Source organism: Schistocerca piceifrons, chromosome 1, assembly GCF_021461385.2.
Source record: "Schistocerca piceifrons isolate TAMUIC-IGC-003096 chromosome 1, iqSchPice1.1, whole genome shotgun sequence".
In the NCBI taxonomy this organism is placed as follows: domain Eukaryota; kingdom Metazoa; phylum Arthropoda; class Insecta; order Orthoptera; family Acrididae; genus Schistocerca; species Schistocerca piceifrons.
In genome coordinates, this window is record NC_060138.1 from 853,380,229 (window position 1) to 853,394,783 (window position 14,555).

Here is a 14,555-nt window from a genome sequence, read left to right on the forward strand (position 1 = left end):
CCCACTCTCACCACTGAAGACAACATCGTGCTGCTCCACTCTGCAGTCGACTCTGTCACGACACCGAAGCAGTCGTGCTTGGCGGTGCAGAGGTGTCAATAGTAGCCTGGCCAGACGCGCACGCAGTCTTAGTCCTGCTGCAAGCAGGCTGTTCCCAATGGTCCCGATGGCACAGGATGTGCAACATTTGCCCGTATTTCGTGCCTGGATGATGTTCGGTCAGACGCTGTTGCTCGCACAATGCGTCGGTCTTGACGCGTGTCTGTGCTACGCGGACGTTCAGAACCCGGTCTATAGTTGTAGCAATGTTCCACAAACCACTGTTGAAAGTGGCAACAGACCACCGATACACTGCGTCCAACATGTGCAGCAGTCCGCCGATATTTTCATCGAGCTTGCAACAGGCCCACAATGTAATCCCTTTAAATAGCTGAAGCTATTTAACCGGAGTACGTACTCATCGGTGGGTCATGGCTGTGCCCTAGCATGAATGTTGCAAAAACTCTTCCCTTCTAAATTCACCACAGCTACTGGTTGCAGAGTCAAAACAGAGGGCGCACGCACAGACGTCCTGAGCGCCATCTGATCACTGATGACGATGACAAATAAATCATTTCGGTATGCACGTGTCATACCCTGGTGGCACTCTACAAAGCGTTGCAGTTTTTTCCCCGCAGTGTATTTCAATGCCCCCCGGTAGGACCGGGTGGCAGCAGATAGTCTACAACCCCTCTTCAGCCAAAGTTTACATAAATTGAAGAGAGGTTTTAAAATAGATAAAAACGAATGACAAAAATTAGGTTTAAAACACACACTTGTTGTTGAAAAATATATATGATTTTACTTAAAAGCAGGTGACACTGAGTGATGATTTTAAAAAACACGTTGGAGGATACTATTTAAGATTTTTAATATTTTTTAATTATTTTGCATTACAGTTAGAATATAATCACGGATCATAATGTGAATGATGCTATGATGTAATGGCAATTAAATAAAAAAAGTCGTATGGCACGACTGGCTGGGAGACTCAGAGGGCGACATTCAGCCATCTAATAGAAAAGGTCCTTCCTACCTTTCACGCAGACTGGCTCCTCTCCTTCACGAAGTGTGAGATTTGTGTGTTAAGTGTATCTTGTACGTGTAGGTGACTGTAATGGATGTGGATCAAGTGTGGTGTCATGTTTGCATTGTGTGATGATGAGAGAAGGGACACAGTGATCCCGGCGCCGGTAAATAGCCTACTCCTCTCACTCCTACTGTGGAGAGATTTGGAATGTAATCCAGCACACAGGCGCGAAGTGTGGTGATCAGGAACTTTAGGCCGCCAATCCTCCTCCCCACTGCGGAAAGCAAAGGGTAATTTGCCCATAGTGCTTCACGTATCCGGGCGGTTACCCGCCGAAGTACCTGTCACGCCCGGCGTTGCTTAACGGTGATGATCGGACGGGGAACAGTGTATTCAACGAGTTGAGGCTGTTCGTTGTAATGGTGAAGCTGGTGGTTCATGAAAATGATCACGGTCATGATGGAGGTGGAATGATGAGTGTGACTATGGAGTAGCGATGTGCTCTATAAAAACTGCGGTTCAGTGGTTTCGGTGCACTACATAAATGACGTAGTAAATGGTAGGGTTTCCGGAACTGTTAGTAGAATTGATGAGGAAAGAAACATAAATAAATGTGCAAGAGAGAAAATTGGAATCGACGACCCTTTTTTTTTTTTTTTGCACGTAATTAGGACCACATATCATTCGGTGTTTGTCCGTAGCGTATTTTATGTCCTTACAGAATATGTTACTTTTTATAAGTAATAAAAATTAAAAATTAGTTGATCGCGTAACTCCTGCGCTTTTATGTAACCAAAGCAACTACTTTTGATTTAAGTACAATTTACATACACAAATATATTTTGTACTCAATAGTACGTTCTTCACCAGGATCAAAGACAAGAGGCTCCTGTTATTATTGATAAATGCGAAAGTTGTGAGTGAATAACATACGTTTTGTATAAGTATTGAACCAATGTTTGATATTTTGTTTTGCTTTTTTTTATTGTACATTTTTATTGAGGAAATTGCCTTTTCTGGGGCTATATGATAAATCTGTATTGTTTTATTTTTATTTTTATTTATTTATTTTTTTTTACAACAACATCCCTCTGTTGCATGTTACGCATCACAATTTCCGAATAAAACATGAATTAAACATTGACAATTACAGTTTTTCCATAAATACTGTTCATTCCTAAGTGACAGACTGGAGGGTAACTTTTTCTTTGAGTCATCAGTCTTCTGATTGCTTTGTTGCGGCCCGCCGCAAATTTCTCTCCTGTGCCAACCTTTTCATCTCAGAGTAGCACTTGCATCCTACGTCCTCCATTATTTGCTGGATGTATTCCAATCTTTGCCTTCCTCTACAGTTTTACCCTTCTATAGCTCTCTCTAGTGCCATGTAAATTGTCCCCTGATGCCTTAACCGATGTTCTGTCATCCCGTCTCTTCTTCTTGTCAGTGGTTTCCGTATGTTCATTTCATCGTCGATTCTGCGGAGAACCTCCTCATTCCTTACTTTATCAGCCCACCTAATTTTCGACATTAGTGTGTAGCACAACATCTCAAATGCTTCGATTGTCTTCTGTTCCGGTTTTCCCACAGTCCATGTCTCAGTACCGTATAATGCTATGCTCCAAACGGACATTCTCAGAAATTTATTCCTCAAGTGAAGACCTAGCAGACTTCTCTTGGCCAGGAATGCTTTTTTTGCCAGTGCTAGTCTTTTTTTATGTCCCCCTTGCTATGTTCGTCATGGGTTATTTTGCTGCCTAGGTAGCAGAATTCCTTAACCTCATCTACTTCGTGGTTCCAATTGTTTCTCGCTGTTCTCATTTCTGCTACTTTCCATTACTTTAGTCTTTCTTCGATTTACTTTTAGTTCTCATTCTGTACTCATTAGACTGCTTATTCCATTCAACAATTCTTCTTCACTTCCACCGACGATAGTAATGTCATCAGCAAATCCTATCATTGATATAATTTCCCCCTGAATTTTAATCCGACTCTTGAACCATTCTTTTATTTCCATCATTGCTTCTTTGATGTGTAGATTAAACAGCAGGGACGAAAGACTACATCCCTGTCTTACACCCCATTTAATACGAGCACTTCGTTCTTGGTCTTCCACTTTTATTGTTTCCTCTTGGCTGTTATACCTATTGTATATTATCCGCCTTTCCCTACAGCTTACTCCTATTTTTCTCAGAATTTCAAATATCTTGCACCATTTGACATGTCGAACGCTTTTTCCAGCTCGACAAATCTTATGAACGTGTCTTGACTTTTCTTCAGTTTTGCTTCCATTATCAACCGCAACGTCAGAACTGCTTAGCTGGTGTCTTTATCCTTCCTAAATCCAAACTGATCGTCATCTGTGTGATCCTTAATTTTCTTTTCCATTCTTTCGTATATTATTCTTGACACCAACTTCGATGCATGAACTGTTAAGCCAATTGTGCACTCCTCGGCATTTGCTGTCTTCGGGGTTTCGTGGATGATGACCTTCAGAAAGTCGGATGGTACATCGTATGCCTCATAGCCGGCCGCTGTGGCCGAGCGGTTCTAGGCGCTTCAGTCTGGAACCGCGCTGCTGCTACGGTCTCAGATTCGAATCCTGCCTCGGGCGTGGATGTGTGTGATGTCCTTAGATTAGTTAGGTTTCAGTAGTTCTAAGTTCTAGGCGACTGATGACCTCAGAAGTTAAGTCGCATAGTGCTCAGAGCCACTTGAACCATTTGTTAAGTCCCATAGTGCTTGGAGCCATTTTTGAACCATGTCTCATACATTCCACGTACCAATGTGAATAGATGTTTTATTGCGACTTCCCTCAATGATTTTATAAATTCCAATCGAGTATTATGTATCCCTTCGGCCTGATTTGATCTTAAGTCTTCCAAAACTCTTTTAAATTCTGAATCTGATACTGGATCCCTCATCTCTTCCCTGTCGGCTCCTGTTTCTCCTTCTGTCATGGCATCAGACAAGACTTCCCCCTCATAGAAGCCTTCAATGTATTCTTTCCACCTACCCGCTCTCTCCTCTGGATTTAACGATGGAATTCCCGTTGAACTCTTAATGTTACCGCCCTCGCTCTTAGTTTCACCGAAAGTTGTTTCGACTTTCCTATATGCTAAATCCGTCCTTCCCGCAATAATTTCTTTTTCGATTTCTTTACATTTTTCATGCAGCCATTTTTCCTTAGTTTCCCTGCACTTCTTATTTATTTCGTTCCTAAGAGACTTCAGCTGTACTGGCTACTGGGCTATCCATTATCGCAGTGTCTATAGCCTCAGATAACTTCAAACGTATCTCTTCATTTCTTAGTACTTCCGTGTCCCACTTTTTTGCGCATTGATTCTTCCTGAATAGTCTCTTAAACTTCAGGCTACTCTTCATCATTACTAAATTGTGATCTGAGTCTATATCTGCCCCTGAGTACGCTTCACAATCCAGTATCTGATTTCGAAATCTCTGCCTCAGCATGTTGTAATCTAACTGGAATCTTCCCATATATCCCGGCATTTCCCAAGTGTATCTCCTCCTCTAGCGATTCTTGAACAGAACATTCGCTATTACTAGCTGAAATTTTTTACAGAACTCAATTACTTTTTCTCGCCTCTCATTCCTAGTACCAGGCCCATACTATCCCCTAACACTTTCTTCTACTCCTTTATCTACAACCGCATTCCAACCCCCAATGACTATTAGATTTTCACCTCTCTTTACGTACTGACTTACGCTTTCAGTAGCTTCATATACTTTCTCTGTCTCTTCTTCTTTGGCTTTCGACCTCGACTATCGTTGTTGCTGTTAGTTTGCTGTCGATTCCGATAAGAGCAACCCTATCAATGAACTGTTCACAGTAACACAATATTTACCCTCTCTTCCTATTCATAACGAATCCTACTCCCGTTATACAATTCGCTGCTGCTGTTGGTATTACCCCATTGTCGCCTGACCAGAAATCCCTGTCTTCCTTCCATTTCACTTTACTGACCCCAACTGTATCTAAATTAGTTTTAGCATTTCACTTTTAAAATTTTTTAGCATTCCTACCACGTTCAAATTTCTGACATTCCACACCCAGACTCGAAGAACGCTATCCTTTCGTTGGCAACTAACTGACTAACTAACTTATCCAATATTTTTCTCTTCGTCACCTGCTCCTCGGCAGTCCCCTCGGAATGGGGGGCTATTCCGGAATCTTTTCTCAATGGACAGATCATCACGACACTTTTTCAATTACGGGACAGACGTCTTGCGGATAAACGTTATGTATCTTTAATGCAATGGTTTCCGTTGTCTTCTGCATCTTCATGCCGTCGATCATTGTTGATTCTTCCGCGTTTAGGGGCAGTTTCCCACTCAAAGGACAAGAGAGTGGCTTGGACCTCTGTCCACGCTTCCGCCATCTTTGACAAGGCCGTTGGCTGGCTGAGGGTGGCTTCTTATGCTGGAAGTGTTCAGCCGGCATTGCTGATGATATTGATTCAAAATTTATATGGTGTCGGGATTCGAAACCGGGACCAAGGACGTTTTGATCACTAATCAAAGATGCTAACCCTGGAGCATGGGCGTCAAAGATAACTATGTACAAGACAACTATATAGATCAAAAATGTTCGCGTGGTTACTCAGCCCCTTTATGCAGTATGTTATCAAAAGTATCCGGACCCCCAGAAAAACATACGTTTTTCATATTAGGTGCATTAGCTGCCACCTACTGCCAGGTACTCCATATCAGCGACCCCAGTAGTCATTACACATCGTGAGAGAGCAGAATGGGGTGCTCCGCGGAGCTCATGGACTTTGAACGTGGTCAGGTGATTGGGTGTCACTTGTATCATACGTCTGTACGCGAGATTCCCACACTCCTAAACATCCCTAGGTCCACTGTTTCCGATGTGACAGTGAAGTGGAAACGTGAAGGTACACGTACAGCACAAAAGCGTACAGGCCGACCTCGTCTGTTGACTGACAGAGACCTCCGACACTTGAACTGCATCAGGATCCACTGCAAGTACTATGACAGTTAGGCGGGAGGTGAGGAAACTTGGATTTCATGGTCGAGCGACTGTTCATTTATTTATTTATTTATTGTTCCGTGGGACGACATTAAGGAGAAGTCTCCATGGTCATGGAACGAGTCAATATATGAAATTACAACACGATTGTAGAAACAGATAAAATGAAATATAAGAAACATATTCAGTTGTAGATTGTAGAAACAGATAAAATGAAATATAAGAAACATATTCAGGCGACACGTCTTTAGTTTAAATAAAGAAAATCAAGAATGTAACACTGGAATTTGCTTAATTTTTTAGCTCTTCCAGGAGCTCCTCGACAGAGTAGAAGGAGTGAGCCATGAGGAAACTCTTCAGTTTAGACTTAAAAGCGAAGTAGACCACTTTTCGTGTTGAAATGTCACTTATTTCAGATACTGTTCTAATGGTAAATAAAGCGGCATTTAGTTTCTGAACAAGATCCTGAACATGGGCTTTCCACAACAGCTTACTATCTATCGGTACGCCTAGGAACTTGAACTGTTCCGTCTCACTTATAACATGTCCATTCTGTCTGATTAAAATATCAGTTCTTGTTGAATTGTGAGTTAGAAACTGTAAAAACTGAGTCTTACTGTGATTTAGCATCAAATTATTTTCCACAAGCCACGAACTTATTTCATGAACTACATTATTTGATAATGTTTCAATATTACACACAAGATCCTTCACTACCAAGCTGGTGTCATCAGCAAACAGAAATATTTTTGAATCACCTGTAATACTAGAAGGCATATCATTTATATAAATAAGAAACAGCAGTGGCCACAGCACCGATCCTTGGGGAACGCCCCATTTAACAGTGCCCCATTAGGACTGAACATCATTACCACTCTCAATATTGCGGAGAATTACCTTCTGCTTTCTGTTCTTAAAGTCAGAGGCGAACCAATTGTAAGCTACTCCCCTTACTCCATAATGTTCCAACTTCTGCAGTAATATTTTGTGGTCAACAAAGTCAAAAGCCTTCGTTAAATCAAAGAAAACACCTAACGTTCGCAACCTTTTATTTAATCCGTCCAAAACCTCACAGAGAAAAGAGACTACAGCATTTTCAGTTGTTAAGTCATTTCTAAAACCAAACTGTACATTTGACAGCAAATTATGTGAATTTAAATGCTGCAGTAACCTTGTATATACAACCCTCTCGATAACTTTAGCAAACACCGATGGCATAGAAATAGGTCTATAATTATCAACATTATCCCTGTCTCCCTTTTTATAAAGTGGCTTCACTACCGAGTACTTTAATTGGTCAGGAAACCGACCACTCCTAAAGGAAAAGTTACAGATATGGCTAAGTACTGAGCTAACATACATGGAACAATACTTCAGTATTCTGCTAGATACCCCGTCATATCCATGAGAGTTCTTGGTTTTTAGTGATTTAATTATTAACTCAATCTCCCTCTTGTCAGTATCATGGAGGAGCATTTCAGGTAACAGTCTCGGAACACTTTTTTTTTCTACGAGCGCTATATGATTCCCTGTTGGGACTAGGTTTCTATTTAGTTCACCTGCTATATTCAGAAAGTGATTATTAAATACTGTACATATATGCGACTTATCAGTAACACGGACATTCCCACTACGCACTGATTCTATATCCTCGACCTGTCTCTGCAGACCAGCCACTTCCTTTACGACTGACCATATGGTTTTAATTTTATCCTGAGACTTAGCTATTCTATCTGCATACCACATACTTTTTGCCTTCCTAATAACTTTTTTAAGCACCTTACAATACTGTTTGTAATGGGCTATTGCATTTAGATTGTGGCTGTTTCTAACGTTTTGATATAATTGCCACTTTGTTCTACAAGATATTCTTATACCTTTAGTCAGCCACCCAGGCTGCCTGTTTGTGCTAGTACCCTGTTTTGAAAGTTCTAACGGAAAGCAACTTTCAAAGAGCACGAGAAAAGTCTTGAGGAAAGCATTATATTTATCGTCTACTGTATCAGCACTATAAACATCTTGCCAATCTTGTTCCTTGATAAGGTTTACAAAAGTCTCTACAGCAACTGGATCAGCTTTCCTAAAAAGTTGGTAACTATATTTAACATGTGTTGCAGCACAAAAATCTTTTAGACTTAAAATTTGTACATCATGATCTGAAAGGCCATTCACCATTTTGCTAACAGAATGCCCTTCTAGTAATGACGAATGAACAAAAATATTGTCTATGGTTGTTCTACTGTTCCCTTGCACTCTCGTTGGAAAGAATACGGTTTGCATAAGATTATATGAATTAAGGAGGTCTACCAGCATCCTTTTCCTTGCACAATCACTTATACAATTTATATTGAAGTCACCACATATAACTAACTTTTTGTATTTCCTATAAAGTGAACCAAGAACCTCCTCTAGCTTTAGCAAAAATGTTGTGAAATCGGAGTCTGGGGATCTATAAATAACAACAGTAAGAAATTTAGCTCCACTAAATTTAACCACACCCGCACAACATTCAAACACCTTTTCAGTGCAGTACTTTGAAACATCAATTGACTCAAATGGGATACCGTTTTTCACATACATGGCTACTCCCCCACACCGCAAAGAGCTCCTAGAAAAGCTGCCAGCCAACCTGTATCCTGGTAAAGGAAGCCTCTGAATTATCTCCTTATTTAAGAAGTGTTCAGATATACCAATAATTTCAGAGTCAACATCTATAAGCAGTTCACTAACTTTATCTCTAATGCCTTGTATGTGTTGATGAAATATACTAATTCCCTCATTAATCGGATACGTAAGCTTTGTCGAAAGTGGTTTCTTTGTTAGAGAGACTTCCCTTAAGCAGGAATACCTGTCAGCTGACTTCAATCTAAAAAAGGTACAGCTCTAACACACACAACTACCGGAATTTTCCCATGAGTGATCCCACCACCCCCACCTATGCTGTCACCTATAAGCTTTGCCAACCTCCCCTTTCCATACCTGTTGAGGTGCAGGCCATGTCTAGTGAAACCCGTCCTGCTGATAGACTCCACCGACACCACTGAAATGTGACTCATGCCTTCTGTCATTAGCGCACCCCCAAGTCTCATGTTATTACGCCTGACGGCTGTATTAAGATGAGGCCGATCGTGACGCTGAAACAGTTCCACGGAATGCACATTCGTGTTGCCAGTCTGAGTGGCTATCTTTTCCAGGTCACCATCTATGTCATACTCCCCATCCCTATCAATACTATTACCAGCCCCACCCACAATCACTACCTGATCCTCTTTTGTAAAATCCCTACAATACCCCCCTATGTTAAAAGTCACCTGAGCCAATCCTGCATTAGGGTTCACGATGCTGGTGACCTGGTACTCACTCCCCAAAACTTCCTGCAACTGCTGGCCTACACCTCTACCATGAGAACTACCTAACAGCAGAACCTTCTTCTTTCTCTTAGACTTTGCAACTGTGCTAGCCACCGTAACTGCTGAGGTCTGCTGCATACTTCCTACATCTACAGCTACTAGAGATTCCTCTCCACTAGACTCTGACAGTTGGTAATATCTATTACAAACACCAATAGTAAAACTATCTGAAAATCTCCTTCTCATAGCAGATCTCTTGCCAACAGCCAGCTCCCATTCCCCAACCCCCTTCTCCCTCCTCATCCTATCTAGCTCTTCCTGTGCGTTTTTCAACTGCACCTGAAGGGCACAGATCTTACGCTCCTGCTCCTCTATCAACTTACTCTTGCTACATAACCTGCAGTTCCAGGAGAGGATCTCACCAGAATGCCCACTGGCTTCCTCACTGCATTCCCCCCAGTGAAAATACTTCGAACAAGTCTCACACCGCAATCGACTACTCACGAACCTACGGCAAAGCCCACACTTCTCACTCATGGTAAAATTTTACAGTTATTGAAACAAGAAAACAACTTTATCTAAGTTCCGCTACTACAATAATAAGATGTTAAAAACTGACTACAATAATCACAAACTTGCTCTACAAGGAAAGTAACTACTATTGTTGACAGTATTAATCAACAACAAATGAGAATATAACAAAATACTAACACAGAAAGAAAATCAAACGTCTAATGACTGTAACGAAACTGAAAGCAGTTCATAAGCAACACATCACCCCGGTAAACGCTAAACGACGCCTCGCTTGGCGTAAGGAGCGTAAACATTGAACGATGGAACAGTGGAAAAGCGTTGTGTGGAGTGACGTATCACGGTACTCAGTGTGACGATCCGATGGCAGGGTGTGCGTATGGCGAATACGCGGTGGACGTCATCTGCCAGCGAGTGTAGTGCCGACAGTAAAATTCGGAGGCGGTGGTTTTATGGCGTGGTCGTGTTTTTCACGAAGGGGGCTTGCATCCCTTGTTGTTTCGCGTGGCACTATCACAGCACAGGCCTACATTGATGTTTTAAGCACCTTCTTGCTTCCCACTGCTGAAGTGCAATTGGGGGATGGCGATTGTATCTTTCAGCACGATCGAGCACCTGTTCATAATGCACGGCCTGTGGCGGAGTGGTCACACGACAATAACATCACTGTAATGGACTGGCATGCACAGAGTCCTGACCTGAATCCTACAGAACACCTTTGGGATCTTTTGGGACGCCGACTTCGTGCCAGGCCTCACCGACCGACATCGATACTTCTCCTCAGTGCAGCACTCTGTGAAGAATGGGTTGCCATTCCACAAGAAACCTTCCACCACCTGATGGCTGATGGAACGTAAACCTGCGAGAGTGGAAGCTGTTATCAAGGCTAAGGGTGGACTAACACCATATTGAGTTCCAGCATTACCGATAGAGGGCGCCACGAACTTGTAAGCCAGTTTCATCCAAGTGTCCATCCAAGTGTCCAGATACTTTTGATCACATAGTGTATATCCTCATTCTGTTTCTAGACGGTTCACCAATTCTGGTTTCTAGGGGACTCTAGTAATAAACTGATCGCTATGAGGTAACGCCCTATGTGTATGCAACACACCTAACGTACAGATAACGCGGGTATGACCTTAAGTGACTAATGCTGCCAGGAAAGCTACCATAGTCTACCGTTGCTTGTGGTAGTGTACGACAGCCTACGGTAATTTTACAACTCTACTATGGAGACATGTGCAACCGCAGGTAGCGACTAACAGTGACTGAGGCAGAGGAAGGGGTAGGGAGGGAAATGGAAGGATTGTGCATGGTGGAGAGTTTTGGAAGGAATACCAATGAAACAACTGCACTCATGCTCATAAGTTAAGGACAATGCTGATACATGGTGAAACAACGCTCTGGTGGGCGGTTTGCGGGTTTAAATCACCTCGGGGTATGACCATGCGGTGCACTTGACCTGCGGTCGTCGCACGGTGGCGCTGGCAGCAGTCCACATACACAGAGGTGTGTTGGTGCATGTCAGAGTACGGAGCAGCGAGTAAGTGTGCAGACGTTTTCAGACGTGCTAATGTTGACTGTGTGTTGAAAATGCCTCAAAGAACACACATTGATGACGTTATGAGGGGTAGAATACTAGGGCGACTGGAGGCTGGTCAAATACAGCAGGTCGTAGCACGGGCCCTCTGTGTGCCACAAAGTGTGATCTGAAGATTATGGCAACGATTCCAGCAGACAGGAAACGTGTCCAGGCGCTACAGTACGGGACGTCCACAGTGTACAACACCACAAGAAGACCGATATCTCAACATCAGTGCCCGCAGACAGCAACGGAGTACTGCAAGTAGCCTTGCTCGGGACCTTACCGCAGTTACTCGAACATTTGTCTCCAGACACGCAGTCTACAGACTACTGAGCAGACATGGTTTATTCGCCCGCAGACCTGCAAGGTGCATTCCACTGACCCCTGGTCACAGGAGAGCCCGTAAAGCCTGGTGTCTAGAACACAGTACATGGTCATTGGAACAGTGGTCCCAAGTTATGTTCAGACGAGTCCAGGTATAGTCTGAACAGTGATTCTCGCTAGGTTTTCATCTGGCGTGAACCAGGAACCAGATATCAATCCCTTAATGTCCTGGAAAGGAACCTGTATGGAGGTCGTGGATTGATGGTATGGGGTGGGATTATGATTGGTGCACGTACACCCCTGCATGTCTTTGACAGAGGAACTGTAACAGGTCAGATGGATCGGGACATCATTTTGTACCAGTATGTCCGCCTTTTCAGGGGTGCAGTGGGTCTCACCTTCCTCCTGATGGATGATAACGCACGGCCCCACCGAGCTGCAATCGTGGAGGAGTACTTTGAAACAGAAGATATCAGGCGAACGGAGTGGCCTGCCTGTTCTCCGGACCTAAACCCCATCGAGCGCGTCTGGGATGCTCTCGGTTGACGTATCGCTGCAAGTCTTCAAATGCCTACGACACTTCAGGAGGTCCGACAGGCACTGGTGCAAGAATGGGAGGCTATACCCCAGCAGCTGCTCGACCGTCTGATCCAGAGTATGCCAACCCTTTGTGCGGCCTGTATAAGTGTGCACGGTGATCATATCCCATATTAATGTCGGGCACATGAGCAGGAAACAGTGGCGTGGACTTACAGATCTGTGTCGTGTGTGTTCCCTATGTGCCTATGCTATTAGAGCAGTTTTGTGTAGTGCCACATTGTGTGGCACCTCATTCTGCAGTTATCCTTAATTTATGAGCATGGGTGTATTTATTTCCCCAGCCAAGTTGGGACTTCTCAGCCTCCCCGTAGGTACACGAGCAGTGCGGTACTTACCGATGCAGTTGTGTGGCCCGTTGCCGAAGGGCATGTAGGTGAAGGGGTTGATGGTGGACTTGTCGCTGAAGCGCTCGGGGTCGAAGACGTGCGGCTGCGGGAAGTACTGGGGGTCGGTGTGCAGGCCCAGCAGCGACACGTAGACGGGCGTGCCGCGCTCGATGACGCAGCCCGGCCGGCCGGGAACCGCGTAGTCTCGCAGGCACGTGCGGTCCAGGAACGGCAGCGTCGGGTACTTGCGCAGCGTCTCTGCGGGCAGGGAAGCAGGCGGCGCACCACATCAGCCCTGCTGGCACTCTCGCTAGGGCAGACTCGCATGTTCTCGGCCTACCGTCCCACACTACTAGGCTCTGATCACTGTGGCACCGACATCGGGGAACTCCACCGATTACCGACATCGGACGAAGACGCCTGATCTTTTCAACTCCGACCACCAGTGTGAGCGGTGTCAGTGCAGTCGATCTCATCGCCCGAACGTACAGACTTCGGACGACAACCGGTAAAATTCAAATCAGTTTATTTTCTTCAGACGAATCGGGCGACGTCCCCACAAGCAAGACATGCACTGTGAGAAACTTTTGAGTTTAATGTTAGAAAGTAGTAGTTCGTGGCACACTGAGCATGAGAAACATGACAACAGGGGTATGTTTCGGAATCTATGAATAAATCGCTACTTTATTGGCAAAAATAAGTTTCGACCAACTTAAAAATTTAATAATAAGCAGATTGTTACCTTATATTACATTATACAGGGCTTTTCACAATTCCTGTTACACACATCTAGAGTTTGTAGAAGGGACCGATGTCCGGACGCGTTTCGTTTCCATGTTACAATGAAAAAAAGAGCTACTCAGTCGTGCGCTAGATGTTTCTTACGTAGTTCACCTGTTATGGTAGGCAACACACTTTTCTGAATGGTACGATGACTTGATGTCACGTGATGTCCTCTGTTTCCGTCTACCTTGTTTTCATGCTTCCCGGAGGTGTGTCAATTGACATTACGGTGTCTAGTACTGCAGTAACAGGATGTCTGAGTCCACGTTCGCAGAGTACATCGATATGTTGTTAATTTACGGCGAAGCTCGCTATATTGGAAAAGAAGCTCAACGTCTATACCAGGAGTACTTTCTAAATAGCGTGACTCCATCTCATCCCTCGTTTCCCAGAGTAGAACACTGGCTGCGCGAAAATGGGAAATTCACAAGCGACAGAACAAACTGTGGTGCTCCAAGAAGGCGAATTTCGTTCACTGACGAAGCCCATCTCAAGAGCGAAGGTGTTTTGAACGCTCGAAATAGCCACATTTGGGATCAAGAAAACCCCAAAGCCACGTGTACACAAAGATTTCAGCGCACCTTCGGCATCAATGTCTGGGCAGGTACCTGCGATGATCGTGTGATTGGACCGTAAATCCTTCTTCCACACCTAACGTGTGCCAGGTGCTTTATATTCCTGCAGCAAGTGCTGGCGGAATTTCTGCAAGATGTGCCATTGGATATTCACCGTGAATTATGGTTCCTGTATGATTGCACTGCAGTACATTTTGCAGTTCGCGTCCGAAACCATCTGAACGTAGTCTACAGTTGGATGATCTCAAAACGTTTTACAGCTAAGAGCGTACCCAGAGAGAGGGAGGAGGAAGAGGGCAGGTATAACACCCCCCCCCCCCCAATCCCCCACTATAAAAAATATTTATAATCTTAGCCAGTCGAACTCGCAGGCTGCCACGGCACATAGACGCACCTATCAATTA

General features: G+C 44.0%; 1 protein-coding gene across 1 annotated transcript in view; it reads right to left on the bottom strand.

Moving 5' to 3' along the window:
• The window catches only part of LOC124792889 (cytochrome P450 6k1-like), a 151,280-nt gene that overhangs the window by 20,372 nt on the left and 116,353 nt on the right, over positions 1 to 14,555 (bottom strand). The window contains exon 8 of the mRNA XM_047257977.1: positions 12,803 to 13,051. Within this exon, the coding sequence (XP_047113933.1) occupies positions 12,803 to 13,051 (249 nt within the window). The remainder of the gene's footprint in view (positions 1 to 12,802; positions 13,052 to 14,555) is intronic.